The 19,965-nt window shown below is 43.4% G+C and overlaps 1 protein-coding gene across 2 annotated transcripts in view; it reads right to left on the bottom strand.

Annotated features, from left to right (window-relative positions):
• Positions 1-19,965, bottom strand: part of PRMT8 (protein arginine methyltransferase 8) — an 82,533-nt gene that overhangs the window by 40,506 nt on the left and 22,062 nt on the right. For both annotated transcript variants that reach the window (XM_081821066.1, XM_081821067.1), the window contains exon 2: positions 2,731-2,916. In XM_081821066.1, the coding sequence (XP_081677192.1) occupies positions 2,731-2,916 (186 nt within the window). The remainder of the gene's footprint in view (positions 1-2,730; positions 2,917-19,965) is intronic.

The following is a 19,965-nucleotide window of genomic DNA, read 5'->3' as shown; positions in this document are numbered from 1 at the left end:
GGGTATTGAGGAGGGCACGTTCTGCATGGAGCACTGGGTGTTGTGCATGAACAATGAATCATGGAACACTTCATCTAGAACTAATGATGTAATGTATGGGGATTAACATAAGAATAAAAAAATAAATAAATACATGAAATGGAGGGAAGCTGGTACAATATTTATTTGATGGCCCTTGGTTTCTTCTCCCACTGGAGATCACACCCTCCAGGATGCCCAGCCATGTGCTGACCAGGCATCACCTGAGTGATCAGATTAGCAACCATGTTAACAAACCTTTACAAATCAGTCAGTGTCAAGCCCTGGGTTAGAGGCAGGGGAACCAAGTCCTGAGGGAATTATAGAAGTTAATCCTAGCACAGGAGAGCACATTGTAGGAGCCAAGAACTTAGTTATCCAGAGGGAGTTGTCCCAGAAGTCGATCACAGGAGGCTCCATTGGGGGGGTGGAGCTTAAAGACCAGGGAAGGAAGGGCATGAGGTGCACATCATGATTGATTGGTTTCTAGGGGAGGGATTTCAGGCAAGCCCAAGGGGAGGCATTTTGGGGAATTACCATCTCTCCTAGGAATCTACCTCATTGAAATAGGTGCCCAGACCCACATGCCTGTTAGAATTTGTCATGTTGTGGGGGGGGCTGGGTGGCTCAGTTGTTAAGCGTCTGCCTTCGGCTCTGCTTATGGTCCCAGGGTCCTGGGATCGAGTCCCACATAGGGCTCCCTGCTCGGCAGGAAGCCTGCTTCTCCCTCTCCCACTCCCCCTGCTTGTGTTCCTTCTCTCACTGTGTCTCTCTCTGTCAAATAAATAAAAAATCTTTAAAAAAAAAATTTGTCATGTAGATGACATGTCCTCTAACTAGGGACAGGGTGAGCTCTTAAAGATGTCCTTTCTGCCTCCCAGAACCTCTCACAGGCCTAGGATAGGGCTCAGTGCACCACCTCACCCCTACCCCCACTTCCATGGGGAACAGGATCAGGGAAGGTACAGCAGCTCACTTATCTGCCCTAAGATGGGACATGTGAGCCACCAAGAACAGGAGCAGGCTCAGCTGCCCTGGCCCTCCTAGGCCAGGACCCCCAGAACAAGCACAGGGCCCACTCCTCCTCCCCTGCAAGTCCCACGCCTAACAATTTTATGTGAACAGCAGTTCTTGGGGGTCAAACCCTGAGTCTCCCCAAGGTGAATGAGCCAAGCCTCTGAGTCTAGAATTAACTGAGGGACCCCTCCTTCTCTCTCTGTCTCCATATGGAATTGCAAAGGAACCACCAGAAACAAAGTCAAAGTTCCCAGAAAGAAAGACCTGGTTTAAAGTCTATAAGGCATGGTAGCTACGGATGAAACTCCTGGGTCCCAAACGTAAAGGTTTCATTCCTAGCTCTGCCACTTGTTAGCTTGTGACCTTGCGCGCAAAAGACGCAAGGAATGAAAGTTGATCTGGATTCTTAAGATCTCACATCCTCATGTATAAACTGGGGACAAATAATCCTGTATTCCTCAAGTTCATTATAATGAATTTATATTATTTTATAAGTAGGTTGGTGGGTGGCATAGGGAATAATGTTACTCTTTAAAAAAGGAATATATGAAATCAAAACAGAAACAAAAAGAGTAAATACTAAGTAATACAAATTTGGCTTGTCTAAAAACAAACACACAAATAATTATAATTGGGGACAAAACCCAACTTCATAGGGTTGACCCGAGGAATAAATGAGCCAATCATGTAAAATCTTGGAACAACACCCAGCATGCTGTAAGCACTCAAAAAAAAAAAAAAAAAAAAGGAAAGAAACGCTGGCTATTATTTTTTAAATACTCTTCTGACAGTGACAGTGTTACCATTTTGTCACAGGGAGGGTTTACAGAGGCATCTAATTGAAAGGGGAACTTGGAGACTTATTTCAAAAACGCATTTGCAAAGCAAGCAAGGCTTTGTTTCTTTTTCAGTATTTCTTCATACTGTAAGGGGATAATAGAAATATTTTCTTCATAGGGTTCTTAGGGGATTAAGTGAAATGATATGTATAATGTGCTTAGAACAGTGCCCAGCACTGTGTAAGCACCTGGTTAATGAATAAGCACTCCCCAGTCTGGGTGGCTGCAGAAAATGCTGGAGGTGAGGTGGGTGGAGGCTTCCTGGCTGTAGGGGAGTTCTGTTCTGTTCCACAAGGAACATAAATCTTCCCCTGCTGTGGTACAAGTCAAGCATTTAGACACAAGAATTTCCCAAGAATCAATCAGGATGGCAGACCTGGGCCAGGTTTCCAAGGAAGCTTGCTGTATTTCTTCCCCTGGAGGTGCTCATTGGTCTAGGACCTAAGGGTTCATGTTCAGGCCTCCTGAAGACCAGACATCATGGCCTCTGGAAGGTGTTCTCAGCCTTAGGACTCAAGCTGCAAAGCATCTGAGCTCCTAGAGCAGGGACCTAGAGCAAAGACATCTGGTCCACCTGGATCACCTGGGCTTAGGGTCTCGAAGACTCAGGGGCCGAACCATAAAACAAAGAAACCTTAAGCCCCCCTTGCTCTCTGGCCGAGAAACACACAGACATATGCTTCTAGATACTCACCTGCTGCTGGCCTGGCCCTGACCATCTCCCAGAGAGGCTCACAGGAGGGAGGGCCAGGGGCCTTGGGCCCCTGAGAAAACCTCCTTTATGACAGTAGACAATACATTACGCTGCCTCAGAAAACAGTGATGGAACAGCAGGGCCGAGCTCAGCATGCTTTACCTCGTGGATCCCAAAGTGGGCGTAGGAGTCGAAGTAATAATCTCTCGAGGTCATCTCTTCCGGATTCAGCAGCTTGGACATCTTGCCCCGTCCTGGGCAGCTGGGTTGAGTGGACACATGATGGACACATTGCACAGGCTTGGGTGGGACGACGGGCTGAGGGGGCTGCGGGGGGGGACTGCTCACCTGAGGGGAAGAGAAGGGGCCTGGTGTCAACCGCAGCACTGAGGCCCTGCCCTCTGAGATGCCGCCTTTCCTTCCTTCCCCTCCCTGAGCCCCGTGGCTCCAGTCGCCACAGCAGCCACTCCTAAGGGGCAGATGGACCCTTCCGGCTTTCTGGCAGGCCCACTGAGGGCTGTGACTTGTAGAGAGGCACCATGCTACTGAGGAGCCAGAAAGACCTCAGATTAATCCAATCTCATCACTTGCTAGTCAGGTGACCTGAGCCAATCTGGGCCTCAGTTTCCAGATCTGCTAAATGAGGACAAAAATACATTCCTTTATAGGCGAATAGTGAACTCTCACTGAAGGGAGAGATGCATAGCGTCACATAGCCTGGTGGCTGGAGTATAGATTCCAGAGCCAGTCTGCCAAAACCGGAACCCCAGCTCTGCCACTCAGGAGCTATGCACCCGACCTCGGGCAAAATTAACCTCTCAGGGCCTTGGTTTCCCCATCCCTCAAATGGGAATAAAACGATCCCCACGTCCTAGAATCACCCTGAGGATCAGGTAGTTGTTATTTGTGAAGTGCTTATAAAAGGGCCTAGCACATAATCGGTATTTGTTAAACTGAATCCCACCTGCACCCTTAGGAAGATCGAGTCCCTGGGCTTCCCTCCAGCAGACCGCACTTGTCCCCCAAAATGCAGGTCTCTTAGGTTCTGGGGCCTCACACCTATTGTCTTCCCTCCTGCTTTCTGTGAACTTCACTCTGAACTTCGGCAGAAGTCTACTCTGAGCTGTGAATGCCCACGCTGATGGTGGCCTCCTGCCTGCACACAACCAAGCATGCTCTTTCTGGGTTCCCAACCCTGCCATGCAGCCTCGCTCTACACCCCACTGCTGCTGCCGGTCCCTGGCCAGCACCTCTGCCTTCACAGGCTAAGGGGAAGAGGGAGAAGGAGAGGAAGTTCAGGGAGTTTTGGAGCCCAAACATTTGGCTTGACTGCAGACACGAGGTCATCCTAGAAGAAACTTCTCTCCCCGGAGCGTAAGAATCCAGGTGTGCACAGCACAGCAAAGGCCTCAAAGCAGGGTAAAAGTTTAAAATACAGAGAAGCAGGATTATCCAGTAGTTGGTCCTCTGGGACTCCTGGATCCCATCCTGCCTCTAGTAAAATTAAAAACAGATATTGAGAGTCAGGTGGTACGGTATAAAGCATAAATCCTGAGACCACATTGCCTGGCTTTGAAAAACAGCCCTGCTGCTTAGTGGCTGACAAATGACCTTCAGAAGTCATTTGTCATCATGTGCCTCAGTCTCCTCCTCCATAAAATAGACATCATGGTAAAACCCATCTGAGCAAGCAGTCAAAAAGTTTGGGTGAGTTCATACATATGAAGTGTTGAGAACAGTGCCTGGCAATAGTAAGCTCTAATATTACTATTACCGTTATCAGTATTATTCAGATTACATAAACATGTCTGTTTCGTGCCTTGATTTTCTCATTTGTGAGCTGAATCAGCTCAGACTTATTAATCTCCTTCCCAACAAGGGAAATAGGGAGGCCCTAGGACAGAGCAAGATCAAGAAACCCAAGTGACTCCATCTCTCCATTGTGCTGTGCGTACAGCCCCCAGACTGCCCTGTGTCCTGGGCTGTAGGGGAGTGAGCTCAGGGGAGTGTGATGGTCCCATTTTCCTGGTGTATCTAGGCTACAGCCTCTGGGAAATAAGCAGACTTCCCAGTTTAGCAACATCAGATTTGAGGTCAGAGAGATCCCGGCTGGTTGGCAGAGGCAATTGGGGCTGCCTCATTAGAATGCAGCAGGTGTGCCCACCCTCATCTTGGGATGTTGGTCACGGTCTCTGGGAGGCTAAAAATAGACTGTGTCAGTTGCATACTCCCAAGCTGGCTGCAGAGTCACCTCTAAAGCTGAAGAAGTCTCCGTGCATGAAGCTGACCCCAATCTTGACTCTATTTAAATACATTAAAGAGAGAAAAAGTCCTCCTGGTCCAGGCAGCATGCATGGTCAGGGTCACAGGAGCCTCCTGCACCCCTTAGCTGCCGTTCAACTCTGATTCCAAGGTTCTCTCTCCTATGAGGTCCCTGAAATCCTTTTCTCAGCTGCCAACTTACAAAGTGTCTACCATGCACCATGCATTGCATTCATGAGGCAAAGTGATGATTGAATTTGGGGAAGCATTCACCTCGATAACCACAGGTCAAACCATGAGGACAAAGAGGTGACTGTGGCCCAGTCCCTGGTCCCAAAGGCTGTCAGCCTGGCTCAGCCTCTTGCAGAGGGGACTTGCACTCTGTCCATTAGCTGATAGTTATGTCCTGTCCCTGGAGACCGGAAGTGGGATGGGAAACAGCAGTGCCCCATGATCCCCAGGCATTCAGCTACCTGGAGGGTTGCTTTTCATTCCATAAATACCTACTGAATATCAGCTGTGGCAAAACACTGCAGGTTCTGTGGAAGAACAGAGACGAATAGTAAGAGTGCCCTCAAAGGACTCTGCTTTTTTGGTAGGAAAGTAAAACCTTAGAAGGCTCCACTAGATGATGGAATAGGATTTGTTTTACAAGAGAACCTTGAGCAAATTGTTCTGGGAATTTCAAAGAGAGAGAATTCACTTTAAAGAATCAGAAAAGCTTGGGAAAGCTGGCAGTGGCACATGTAGGTGGGGAGCTTTCTGAATGGATTTTGGTAGGTGGAAATGGTGGGAGGGAACTCTAGGAGGAGGGAATGGCTGGAGCAAAAGGTAAAGGGGCAGAAAGCTGTGAGCTTATTTGAGGAGCAACTTGGCCGAGATAGTGGGAGATTCCATTGAAAGGAAATTAAGGCCAGGCTAAGAGGTTGTAATTAAATACAAGACAATGGGGAGTTGGTGGTTTGCTACCAGAGAGTTCCATGCTTAAGCTCTACTTTAGGAAGATTAATGTGGTGGCGGTGTGCAGGAGGGGCAAGGAGGAGAAATGACAAGTCAAGGGACTAGGGTTGGGGAAGCAAGGTATGAACTTATGAGGCCATTTTCAAAGTCCAGTCAAGAAACAATGAGAACCGGAACTTACCATTGTGTTAGAGGTCCCGCCCACCAGGGAAATGACAGAAATTGAATCTTCACAAAGATTGCCTGTGGGCTGGCAACTGACGGGATATAGGGGAAAAGAGAAATGTTGGAACCCAAGATAACCCCAACAATTCAAGCCTCGGTGACCAGAAAAACAGTGGTGACATTAATAGAAAAAAGCAAGTCAGCAGGAAGAGCAGGTGAGGCAAGAGAGGGGAATAATGAATTTCCGCTTGGATTTGTGAAGTTTAAAATGTCATTGAGTCATATAAAAAAAGAGTCTAGCAAGCAGAGTAGTACAGTCCCAGTCAATAAACATCATAAATAGAATTGAAAAGCAAATGATAAAATGAGAAGTACCTTTCTAACATAGATGGATGAAAGTGAATATCCTTAATATGTAGAGAGCTCTTATAAACCAATAAGAGGGAAGCAAGCATCCCTCATTTAGCATTGAACAAAGGATCTTACCGTTAATTCACATGAAAATAAACAAATGACAAGTGAACATGAGGCAAAAATATTTAGCCTCTCTAGAAACCAGGTAGCTTCAAATTTAAAAAAAGTTATCATTTTTAATTATTAAATAAGCTTGACTCCTCCCACAACTATGATAACACTGCACTTGTAAAGGCTGTAGAGAAAGAAGTACTTTTATATAGTTCTAGAGAGGATTTTTCTGGAAGGCAGTTTGATAAAAATGCATTAAAAGTCTTTGAAAGCACAAATCCTTAAACCCAGTAATTACTTCTTTTGGAATTCATCCTGAGGAAAGAGTCATGGCAGACAACACAAAATGGGAGTCAACCTAGAGGTTCCACGAAACAAAACTGATTACATAAACTATGGTACATCCACACAACAGAATGCTATACATCCGCTTGTAATGTTGTGGCAGAGTGTTTAATAAAAGAAATATGATCACGATAAACTGTGGGTTGAGGAGAACAAGTGGGAGAAGAATAGACAGTGTGATCACATTTTTAAAATTAAAACCTATTCATGCCTGTGTTAAGAGGGGAGACTCAAGGAAGTCACCAGAATTGGCGACAATTATGACAGGGTGTTGGATGATAAACAGTTAATTCTTTCCTTTCCTGTGCTTGTTGATACTTTCTAAAATGTATGCCATTCACATGTACTACTTTTGAAAAGAGCAAAGCATAATAATATTGGCAAAAAAAAAAGAAACTCAATCCCAGACCTCTGAAAAGAAGCCGAGGCTGGCCCTCTGGGGGTAAACCATCTGCTCAGAGAGGGGCTAAGGGGCTCACTTGAGAGACACCGCCAGGGAAGGAGGTAGAGGGGAATGAGGCTGCGCCAGGGAGAGAAGCCAGAATTCTCCTTCTCTGAGGACCTTGGAGGCACAGGGGATGTGGGGGGAGAGGCTTTGGAGGATGTGTCTTCACCCCTCCAGTTCTGTGACTGTCCCTCCTCTGAGGATGTGCGAGATAAGCGCTGCAATCCAGTGGCCACTCAACAGCATGAAAGCAAAGACAACCTGTAGCTAGCCTCACTTATCCAGAAGGACGCCATGCTAGGAAGCTGTGCAGTTACTTCTAGAGCTAACGAATTCTCCATGCATGAAGCTGACCCCAATCTTGACTCTATTTAAAGGTATTAAGGAGAGGAAAATTCCTAGCTGGTCTGGGCAGCATACGTACAAGGGCCTCCTGCACCCCTTAGCTCTGACTCTGAGGTTCCCTTTTCCACAGGGTTCCTGAGATTCTTTCCTCCATTGCCAACTTGGAAAGTGTCTACCATGCACCATGCATTACATTCATGAGGCAAGCGGGTGAATGGATTTGGGGGGGCGTTCACCTCAATAACCACAGGTCAAACCATGAGGACAAAGAGGCATCTGTGGCCCAGTCCCTGGTCCCAAAGGCTGTCATCCTGGCTCAGCTTCTTGCAGAGGGGACTTGCACTCTGTCCATTAGCTGATAATGTGTCCTGTCCCTGGAGGCTGGGAGTGGGATGGGAAACAGCAGTGACCCATGATCCCCAGGCATTCAGCTACCTGGAGTATTGCTTTTCATTCCATACATACCTACTGAATATCAGCTGTGGCAAAGCACTGTGCAGGTTCTGTGGAAGAACAGAGATGTATACAAACCTTCTAGGTCCCCATATGGGCATATAGGAACCAGTATAGGAATCCAGATGTTTCTGTGGAAGCTATCAAAGTTGGTTAAGCCACAGTGGAAGGTCCTTTGGACGGTATCTGAAAACCCAGCCTTTGCCACATCTGCCTACCCTCCATGGCCCTGGAAAGACTCGAGCAATGTAGGGGATGGGTCTTGGAGGACAATGGTGGGTTCATCTGGGAAGTCAGAAGCCCTGAGTCCTCCATAGGTCAACCAGAGGCTCTGGGTGAAGGCAGCCTTCAAACTTCGACTCATCTTGTCTACATTGGCTGAGAGGGCAGACAAGGGTTGGGAATCACAGTGGGAGATGGAGGCCAGACTGACTCCCGACCTCAGCTCCTCAGTCTCCCCATAGCTGTGGCTATCACAGCTCTGATCTTCTCCCTGTGCCCAAGTTCTTTCCCACTAGACGTTTTAACCCCTCTAGCACTGCAGCATGAGACTTGTGCTCACATTACTCTCAAGTACCATCCTTGATGCAGTGGGATGCTTGGTGCTGCAATGCATACAGAAGCCCTGCCTTGCTTTCCCACCTCCCCCAAGGGCCTCAGGCTCAGGGTACCACTATTTGCAGAATAGCATGTTGCCTGCTTTCCTGGTCTTTTGAGACTCACCTGTCACTGTCAGGATTTCTGACTTTGTTTTCTGCTCTTAGTGCCAACTGCTGATTGGGACTCTTTAGACACTGTAACCTCCCTCTAGGCCTGGCCTTTCCCAAGGCATCTTCAGCAGTTTTTCTCCCCAGTAAATCATCTATGATGTTCCTAGTCCACCCCGTTCTGCTGGGGTGAATGGGCCCAAGTCCCACTAAATGCTGAGATAAGCTGAAGGGTTGTGGAAACACCAAAGCTAGAGGAAGCACCAAAGCTGGAGACCAAAAGGAGGACGGCTTCCTGAAGAAGTGGTGTTTGAGCTGGCCCTTGAAGGGGTGGAGGGGCAAGGATGGGGGTTCAGGGAGAGCATTTTTTTTAATCTAACTCACTTCCATCTGAAAATAAGGGTAGATGATAGGTGATGATGCTGTTGATGATTGATCCCTAACATTGATTGATCCCTAATGCTAGGCACTGTGCTAAGCACTTGACAGACACCATCTCATAAAATCCTCCTAATAACTCAATGAGGCACTGAAATTTACAAAGAAACTGATGCTCAAAAAATTTAGTCAGAGCTCACAAGTAATGGAGCCAGGACCTAAAGTGCTATCTGTTGGACACCGAAGTCATGCTCTTGACACGGATGCTGTGGTTAGCTCAGTTCAGTCACACCAAGCTTAACTGAGCTACTGCTAGGAACCCTGTGCTCAGAAATAGTTGGCAAAGCTGACCAAGACAGGAAGTCCAGTCCTGCAGAAAAAGGGGTCAACAGGCAATGACTAAAAAGAAGAAAATGTGAAGGTAGGCAGAGGTAGGTACCTCTCCAAAGTAACTGAGTTCAAAGGGGAACAAACAGAAAGCTCCATTTTATAGAAAGAGGAACTGAAGCCCACATAAGAAAAGGAATGTGTCTAGGGTCACACAGGCAAATCCAGAACTGGAGCCTCTAAGAAAATAGAGAAGGAGTGGTGGGGGAGAGGGAAAAGAGGTTTTGAGGAAGGAGAGTGGAGGTAAAGGAGATATGATGGGGAAAGCTGGGCAGCAGGGGGCAGAGAGAAGCCAGCACTTTCTGCACCAGGCAGCTGAAGCTAACCCAAGCCCATTGGGCTATAAATGGCTCTTACTGGCACCAGCCCAAGCTGTAAAAATGATTTTCCTGAGAACAAGAGGCTCCACTGGAGGAGCCAAATCCTGCTCTGTTTTCCAAATGTCAAGAGAGCTTTTTCTAACCTGAGTCGTCTGTCCTCAGCAGCAGCCTGCCTGGCCTGAGGTCCTATGGAGGGAACAGAAAGGGGATTGCAAAGGGTGGGTCACTGCAAGGTGGGTAGAGGAGAGTGTGGGAGGAGAGGTGACCCCCTCGCCAGGTCTCACCACATCTTTTTTTCCAGACGACTTTGTCTCTCTCCCACCTTCTTCTAGCCCATGTTCACACTGGCCCCTGTCCCAGGGTCACCCTCAGACACTCATCACGCTATTTCTTCATCCTGATTTTTACTCATGAGACTGTGATCTTGTGGTCCATGTCATTGGTAATCACCTAGGGTGAGCTCTTCTAGCACCATCTGTCTGCCTTTAGATAGGGACCAGAGCTTTAACTGAAAGGAGAAAATTCTAATGGTAGAATGTCAGGCAACAGGGCTCTGCTGGGCATATGGACCTCTCCTATTGTCCAAGATTACAACAAAAATATATAGCTTTCATGTCTGCCTTTGGCCAAAGACAACCCTGTTTCCACCCTCACATCTACTCTTCTGCAGCCATGTTTCCTATCATCTGGGCTGAAGATGAGTCCCAGCAAAGCAACGTCAAAGTCAGCCTCCCCACCAAAAAGTGCTATACTAAATAGCCCCAGCTCATGGTTTCTCACCCTGGGAGTCAGAAACCTGTGAATCTGGAGGATGGGGGGAAGCATCTAGATGCTGCTGGTCCCACAAGACTGTGATGTCTTCCTGTACATGGCCTCCAGGGCACCTTGGCCTGTATATTTGTCAACAGTCACTCTCATGTCCCTCACTAGAGTTGGCTCTTTAAAGTCATAGACTCTTTCTAGACCCCCCTGGGGCAGGGCCAAGCACTGATGCATGTCAGAGAGTGTCAACTGCTGTCACCCACTGGGATCATCCTGTTCTACAGTGTCCCTGATTATGACTGACATCTTGGCAGAACCAATCTTCACATGCTTTATTACTTTAGACTCAAGTTCCCTCCAAGGCTGTCCTCCCTGGAATCTTCTCCCCTCCGATCCTGCCACCCACTATTCTCAGCCCCCACTTTCCTACTGGTGAATGCTTTGCCCTGGGGAATGTTGCCAGGAGGCCTGGCAGAACACTTGCCTGAGCCAGGGCTTACCAAGGGATCTAAGACAGTGGTTCTCAATGTCTAGTCCTCAGACCACCAGCATCAGCATCTCCTTGGAGCTTGAAAGAAATGCAAATTCTCAGCCTTTACCAGAAACCACTGAATCATAATCTCTGTGGTAGGGTTTAGCAATCTGTTCCAACAAGCCTCCATGTGATTCTGATGTATCACAGAGTTTGAGCTCCACTGGTCTAGTGTTACATTTTTCCACATTGTATTCTACAGAATAGAGATTCCTAGAAAAGGGGTTTCCATGGTCAAGTAAGTTTGGACAAGTAAGCTAAAGAGATTTTTCATTTTTTTCCCCAGCTTTACTGAAGTATAATTGACATATAATGTATAAGTTTAAGGTACAACATAATGATCTGATATATGTATATACTGAAAAATGTGAAGAGGTTTCTTAATTGCAATACTTTTAAACCTTTAATTTGCTAAAACAAATTGTGAATCTCCAAGAGGGAGTTAGGGTGTCTTTTGCTACTAAATTTATGGCTGCGACGTCCTTTTCTTCTGAGAGCTCTATAAACATCTCTAGAAATTAATGTTCTGAGGAAACTATCTGTGGGCCTCTGATTTAGGACAGTGTTTCTCTATTAAAATCTGCATCAGCCACCTTGGGATGGTTCTCAGGCCCCACCCCAGACCAATGGAGTCAGAGCCTGTGGGGTAAGACCCAACAAGCTGCACATTTAACAAGCTCCCCACAGTGATGCCCATGAAATCCTGGTCCAGACAGAGCTGAGGACAGCTACCTGCCTTCTCCATCACTCTCTGACCCCTAATGCAGTCCCCAGGGCCAGCCTGGAATAGCCTTGGTGCTACTGTGATACCACAGACAATGTCAGGGCTGGGCCAAGGACACCTGGACCAGAGGCAGCCACAATTCACAGAAAGCACCTTAGCTCCCACAGTGAAAGAGCTTGGATTGAGTGTAGCTGTGCCACCTTTAGGCTAGGTGACCTTGGGCCAGTCCCTAACTTGCTGTCATTGCCAGGGTCATGATGTGCCTCAACTCGAAGGGCAGTCCTCGGCAGCTGTGCACGGTGTCTGGGTGCTTCCCATCAGCCCTTGGCTGTCTCTTTGTGGTACAACAGCTGTGCCTGCTTTAAATCAAAATGGCATTGCACCCACACGGCACTCCCTCTGTCTCCTGGATCAGTAACTGCTGGGAAGGAATCTATTGGATTTGTTGGGCCTGACCTATTTTTTAAATAAACTGGGGCTGTTTTCCAGCTATTAGTCACTTTTCTCCCAAGCCTCCACATATTAAATTCTCTTCTTATATCCTCAAATATTTTGGCTGCAAGAGATGTCAGGTTAATTGGATGTTTGACTCCTGGCTCTTCCTCCTTAATGGGTTTAAAAAGCAGACTCCCCCCCCCCACCCCACATGTCCTCCCTTTTCTCTCCCCAAGGCAACAGGAGCCTTTTCTCTCCTTTGACTTGAAAGTGGTCACCAAGCACTTGGCTTCCTTCTCCACTTCCCTGTATGGGCATATGTGCAGAAAGACAGCCAATGTCCTCACACCCACACCTCACCCAGAGGTGGACTAAGCTTTAGTTTTATATTTGGGTCAAATCATCCCTGTAGGATCTGAGCTGGGTTCATGACTCCCCACCCCAGGCTGGGTCATCCATGGAGGCAGTGGGTATCAGGCTGAAGTTGTACAGATAGAACATCTATGGGTTTTGGTCTTGGTTCTTTCTTGTCCTATTCAGGTCACTATGCAAAAGCAATTTAAACTTTCTTACACTCTCTTTCTTTTTCTGTCAAATGACAACAATTATGTGTCCTGCTTCTTTCATGAGCCTACTGTGATGACTGAAAGATGCTGAGTATGTAAATATTTGCAGGAAATTCTAATGTGTGGTAAAGGAGTATGAAACTTCCATCTGTGGCAATCTGAATCTATGCCCTTATGCTATTTTTGGATGTCCTCTGGGCTCTTCTCTGGCACAAGACACAGTAGCTTTGGCTACTCTTAGCATTCTGTTCTTCTGCCTGCCTGACTCTGGTCCTCCCCCTCCACATTGTCCGCTCTCTAGGCTCTATTCTGCCCCCCTTCCTTGGAGCTTTCTGAGTATTATGCAATTGCTATCTTCAGGAACATAGCCATCATGAAAAGTCAGTCATTTTTTCCAGCTCCTTACACCTGGTCTCTTCTACTCCTATTCTGAGCTCATATGACGTCTGCTAGTCTAAAGCAGTAGGTTACATTCTGTGTTATTTTGTTGAAAAATGGTCTCACAATTGTAGGTGTTGCTTCTACAACTAAGAAGTAAATTCCTTCAGACCAGGAACCAGATCCTATGTGTTATTGTTTCTCCTTTAATACTTGGCATAGAGCTGGGGCTCAATAAAGATGTGTTGGTTACAGTATCCTTACACTTCATTGGGTCGATGTTGCCCTTCATAAATATATTATGAAAGTGGAGTGAAGGAGACTTTTTTCCCCACCATGTAATCAGAGAACTTTCATTCCCCTTGAAAGGGTAGAGAGACAGCAAGAAGAAAGACAAAACTGAGAAAAATAATTATCAGAATCTTAATAATACTTCACACTCCTATGAGGGTTGAATGGCACTCCAGATGTCTTTATCAAGAAGTGTCTTATCTCTTGATCTCCTGAGATTTCTAGGAGGAGAAAATATCTTTCAAATACAGAATGGATTTACTAAGCACCCATAATTCCATCTGTACAGACTACAAGTGGTTTCAAGTACAGATTCAAGTGTATCTGTTAGATATTTTCCCAAATCTCTTCACACCAAATAGTGCAAGGCCAGAAATGCAGGTAATGATACTGCGGCTCAGGGAAGCTGACTGACAGATTCAGCCCATATAGCATACCTGGTCTGAACCTCAGAGTTGAACCTCACAGAGCCTCAGGCCCCATCACCTGGCCATTAAGCTGATCCCTGAAGAAAAGTGAGCTACAGTCATACATCAGAAAGAAAATCACAAGTTGTTTGTCAAGACCATAGCCACACCAACCAAATTCTCATCTGGTTTCTATGGACTCCTCCAGACACTTTCTATCTAGTTCTAGCAAACCCATTTACTCCAAATAAATGTATTTTCACCCGGATCCTGAGCAGAAGTGACTGACTCCTTTAATCAGAGATTCTGATGCAAGTTTGCACAGGGAATACTGGCATTCCAGTTAGAAAGAAAACAATGTCAGCCATCTGGTATATATTTGGCCACTACTCCAAAGGTGGCCTCAAATTGGTCAATGACAGATTCCAGGAATCTGGATTTTTAAAAGCACTCCCAGGCAATGCCCATGATCAGTTAAAAAGCCAGGCAAAACATAAGAAATAATAATTTTCAAGACATGGAACATCAGACAATGAAAAACTGTACCCTGAGATGGCAAACAAAAAAGACGAATCCTACAATGGCCCAGCTTGTTGCCTAGTGTGAGTATCCAGGCTACAGTGTAGGGAGTGGAAACCCAGCTAGAAATCTGTCTTAGTTGAAGAGATGGAGGTGGGACTCTGGAGATAGCAGGGCAGTGAGAGTTGGCAAGGCAAAATACTGGAGGGTAGAAGACTATGGGGCTGGGGGGAAGGTGGGGCTTTGGAGACCTGGAGAGAATCCCCCTCAAGCCTTCAGCTGAGGTGGATCAAACCATGCATGTGAAGAAACTACCTGATGCCAGGAAAAGAACTACTGAGAAGACAGAGGGATGATTTATTGTTCTCACAGAGGGACAGGAATACTTCTTGACCCCTTAAGCCAGAGTAGAAAACTTCATAATTCATGAATATGCAGAAAAGGTTATTTTTCCCTTAGTGGTGGAAATTAGCCCTAAAGACTGTTTTAATCCCACCAAACAAAGCTTAAAAGCAAGACCTGAAAGGGTTAAACTGTTCAAGTAACTTAACTGCATCCCAGAACAAAGCCTAGAAATACAATATATCAAAAAATATCCAGTACCCAACAATATCCCAAGGTCTGGATTGCACAGTGTTTGCCATTCAGTCAAAAATTATCAGACTTACCAAAGAATTGAGAAAATACTACCTATAATGAAGAAAAAAGCCAATCTCATGATATCAACCCAGAAAGAAGACAGATGACGGAATTGGTAGACAAGGTCATTAAAATTGTTATTGGAACTATTTCATATGTTCAAGTAACTAGATGAAAAATTAAACCTAATAAGTAGAGACATGAAAGATAGAAAAATGACCCAAACTGAACTTCTAGACATAAAAATTATATGTGATGAAGAATATACTGGATTAGGTTAATAGCAGATTAAACATTACAGAAGAAAGTATTAGTGAATCTGACAGAAGGCAATAAAAACTATCTAAAATAAAACATAAAGAGAAAAAAAGACTGAAAAGTGGTTAAACAGAATGAAATCTTACCATTTTCAGCAATATGTATGGACCTAGAGAGTATAATGGTAAATGGAATAAGACAGTCAGAGAAAGACAAATACCATATGATTTCACTCATATGTTGAATTTAAGAAACAGAACAAATGAACAAACAAAGGGAAAAAAGAGAACAACAACAACAACAACAGACTCTTAACTATAAAGAACAAACTGATAGTTACCAAAGGGGAAGTGGATGGGAAGATTGGTGAAATAGGTGAGGGGAACAAAGAGTACACTTATCTTGATGAGCACTGAGAAATGCATGAAATTGGTGAACCACTATATGGCACACCTGAAATTAATATAACACTGCACGTTAATTATATTTGAATAATAAAAAAAGTTAAACAGAGCATCATTGAGCTGTGGGACAACTTCAGGTGTCCTGGGGCACATGTAATTGTAGCACCCAAAGAAAGAGGAAGCAGAAAAATAGTTAAAGAATATTGGAATGATGGCTGAAAAATTCCAAATAATAAAAACCATAAATTTGCAGATCCAAGAAACTCACCAAACCCTGAGGAAAAGAAATATGAAGCAGAAAAAGTTACACCAAGTTACATCATAATCAGGGCACCTGAGTGGCTCAGTCAGTTAAGCATTTGCCTTCAGCTCATGATCCTGGGGTGCTGGGATTGAGCCCTGCATCAGGCTCCATGCTCAGTGGGGAGTCCGCTTTTCCCTCCCCCGCCCACTCACCCACTCGTGCTCTCTCTCGTGCTCTCTCTCTCTCATAAATAAATAAAATATTTAAAAATAAATTTTTTAAAAAGTTACATCATAATCAAACTGCTTAAAACCACTGATAAATAGAAAATCTTAAAAACAGCCAGAAGGAAGAAAAGAGATGCTATATACAGAACAAAGAAAATAATGACAACCAACTTATAAGTAACAACACAGCCCAGAAGACAGGACAGCAACGTCTTTAAAGTGCTGGAAAGAAAAAAGAAAAACTCTCAGCTTATAATTCTATACCCAGTGAAATATCTTTAAAAATAAAGACAACATATGGGGTGCCTGGGTGGCTCAGTCAGTTAAGGGTCTGCCTTCAGCTCAGGTCATGGTCCCAGGGTCCTGGGATCGAGTCCCACATCGGGCTCCCTGCTCAGCCAGGGAGTCTGCTTCTCCCTCTCCCTCTCCCAGTTCATGCTCTCTCTCTCTCTCTCTCACTCACTCACTCTCTCAAATAAATAAAGTCTTAAAAATAAATAAATAAAGGCAACATAAAAACTTTTTGAGTCTTACAAAAGCTGAAAGATTTCATCATCCTCAGGCCCACACTCTAAGAAATGTTAAAGGACATTCTTTGGGCAGAAGGAAAATGACATCAGAGAGAAATTTGGATCTATGTCAAGAATGAAGTGCTCTGAAAATGGGTAAATATAAAAAAACCCTTTTTTATTATTATTTAAATGTCTTTAAAAGATCACTGTTTAAATAAAAAAAACCAATGTCTTATGGTATTTATAACATATGTAGAAATAAAATGTATGGTAGCAGTAGCACAAAGGCCAGGAGGGGAAAAATGGAAGTATACTCTTACAAGATTCTTATAATATATGTGAAGTGCTGTAATTTTACTTGAAGGTAGACTGTGTTAAATTAAATATATATACTACAAAGTTTAAAGCAGCCATTTTATAAAAGCACAAAATGTTATAGACAGTAAACCAGGAAAGGATATAAAATGAAATCATAAAAAATACTCATGTATTACCCCCCCAAAAAAAAGTTGAAAAAAAGGGTGAAGGTAACAAAGTACAGATAAATGATATAGAAACAAATAGCAAGATGGTAGATTTGAACCCAATAGCATCAATAATTACATTAAATATAAATGGTCTAAAAACCTCAATTAAAAAGCAAAGGTTGTCATATTAGATTTAAACACAGATATATTCCACCATATTTGAAACTTACTTTTAGCATAAAAAAGTAAAAGGATGAAATATGGCATACTATGTTAACTCTAATGACAGGAAAACTAAAGTAGCTATATTAATATAAGACAAAATAGATATGAGCCAATATCAGGAAAAGAGGATATTTTCATAAAGATTAAGATCAATTCATGAAAAGAACATAATTGCAAATGCATATTCATCTAATAAAAGATATGCAAAATATATGAAGCAAAACCAAATAGAACCAATTATTAATGAAATGGAAATTGAAAGTACAATGAGATACTACCTCACATTCAGTAGGATGGCTAATATTTTTTAGAAAGAAGGAAAGAAAAAGAAAATAACAAGTGTTGGCAAGGATGTGGAGAAATTGGAGCCCTTGTGCACTGTTAGTGGGAATGTAAAATGATGTAGCCACTATGGAAAAGAGTACGGCATTTCCTCAAAAAAATTAAAAATAGAATTATCATATGATCCAGCAACTCTACTTCTAGATACATAGTCAAAAGAATTGAAAGTGGAGTCTTGAACAGATATTTGTACATCCATTATTCATAAAGCTAAAATGTAGAAGCAACCCAAGTGTCCATCAATGAATGAATGGATAAGCAAAATGTGATCTATACATAAAATGGAATATTCAGTCTTAAAAAGAAAGGAAATGCTGACAATTATTAAAACATGGATGAACTTGAGGACTTTATGCTAACTGAAAGAAGCCAGTCACAAAAAGACAAATACTGTATCATTCCACCTATATAGGGTGATACTTAGAGTAGTCAAAATCATAGAGACAGAAAGTAGAATGGTGGTTGCCAAGGGTTGGAGGGGGAGGGGAACATGGTGAGTTATTGTGTAATGGGTATAGAGTCAGTTTTGCAAGATGAAAGAGTTCCAGAGACGAATGGTAGCGACGTTTGCACAGTAATGTGAATGTACTTAAAACTACTGAGCTGTACACTTAAAAATGTTAAGATAGTATGTTTTATGTTATGTAAAAGCTATATAAGTTATATAAAGCATTTACTTGTCTAAATTAACACCTTAGTGTAAACTCACTCATCATGTCTCTTCATTCCTGAAAGGAGGAAGAAAGTACATTTTAACAGTGATAGGAAAGACAAAACTATTGTAATCAAAACTGTATGGTACTGGCACAAAAAATAGACACAAAGATCAATGGAACAGAACAGAGGGCCCAGAAATAAACCCATGCTTATAAGGTCAATTAATCTACAACAGAGGAAGTAAGAATATACAAGGAAAAGACAGTCCCTTCAAGGAATGGTGCTGGGAAAGCTGGTCAGCTACAGGCAAAAGAATGAAACTGGACCACTTTCTTGCATCATACACAAAAATAAACTCAAAATGGATTAAAGACATAGATGTGAGACCTGAAATTAGAAAAGTCCTAGAAGAAAACATAAATAGTATCTTTGGTATCAACCTTAGCAACATTTTACTAGATGTGTTTTTTCAAGCAAAGGAAACAAAAGCAAAAATAAATTATTGGGATCACACCAAAATAAAAAGCCTTTGTATAGTAAAGGAAACCATCAACAAAATGAAAAGGCAACGAATAAGAGAATATATTTGCAAATGATATAGACAATAAAGAGTTAATATCCAAAATATATAAAGAACTTGTACAGCTCAACACCAAAGCAAAACAAAAAAACAATTAATCCAATTTAAAAATGGGCAGAGGACTTGAATAGACATTTCTCTAAAGAAGACATCCAGATGGCCAATAGACACATGAAAAGATGTTCAACATCAGTAGTCATTAGGGAAATGCAAATCAAAACCACAATGAGGTACCACCTTACACCTGTCAGAATGGTTAGTATCAAAAAGATAAGAAATAACAAGTGTGGATGAGGATGTGGAGAAAAGGGAACCCTCATGCACTGCTGGTGGGAATGTAACAAGTATAGTGGAAAAGTGGAGCTTCTCAAAAAATTAAAAATAGAAATACGAAATGATCCAGCAATTCTACTACTGGGTATTTACCCAAAGAAAACAAAAACACTAATTTGAAAAGATATATGTACTCCTATATTTATTGCAGCATTATTTACAATAGCCAAGATATGGAAACAACCCAAGTGTCCATCCCTAGATTAATGAATATGTATATTCATTGTATATATATGTGTGTGTATATATGTGTGTGTGTGTGTGTATACACAGTGGAATATTGCTCATCCATAAAAAGGAATGAGATCTTGCCATTGAGATGTGAATGGACCAGAGGGCATCATGCTACATAAAATAAGTCAGATAGAGAAAGACAAATACTATGTGATTTCACTTATATGTGGAATAAAAACAAACAAGTGAACAAACAAACAAAAAAAAGCAGAACTACTGGGTATTTACCGCAAAGATACAAAAGTAGGGATCCGAAGGGGTACATGCACCCCGATGTTTATAGCAGCAATGTCCACAATAGCCAAACTGTGGAAAGAGCCAAGATGTCCATCGACAGATGAATGGATAAAGAAGATGTGGTATATATATACAATGGAATATTATGCAGCCATCAAAAGGAATGAGATCTTGCCATTTGCAACGACGTGG

This window comes from Leptonychotes weddellii, chromosome 5, assembly GCF_054177405.1.
Source record: "Leptonychotes weddellii isolate Sample4059 chromosome 5, ASM5417740v2, whole genome shotgun sequence".
Classification (NCBI taxonomy): domain Eukaryota; kingdom Metazoa; phylum Chordata; class Mammalia; order Carnivora; family Phocidae; genus Leptonychotes; species Leptonychotes weddellii.
This window is presented reverse-complemented; position numbering and strand designations above follow the sequence as displayed.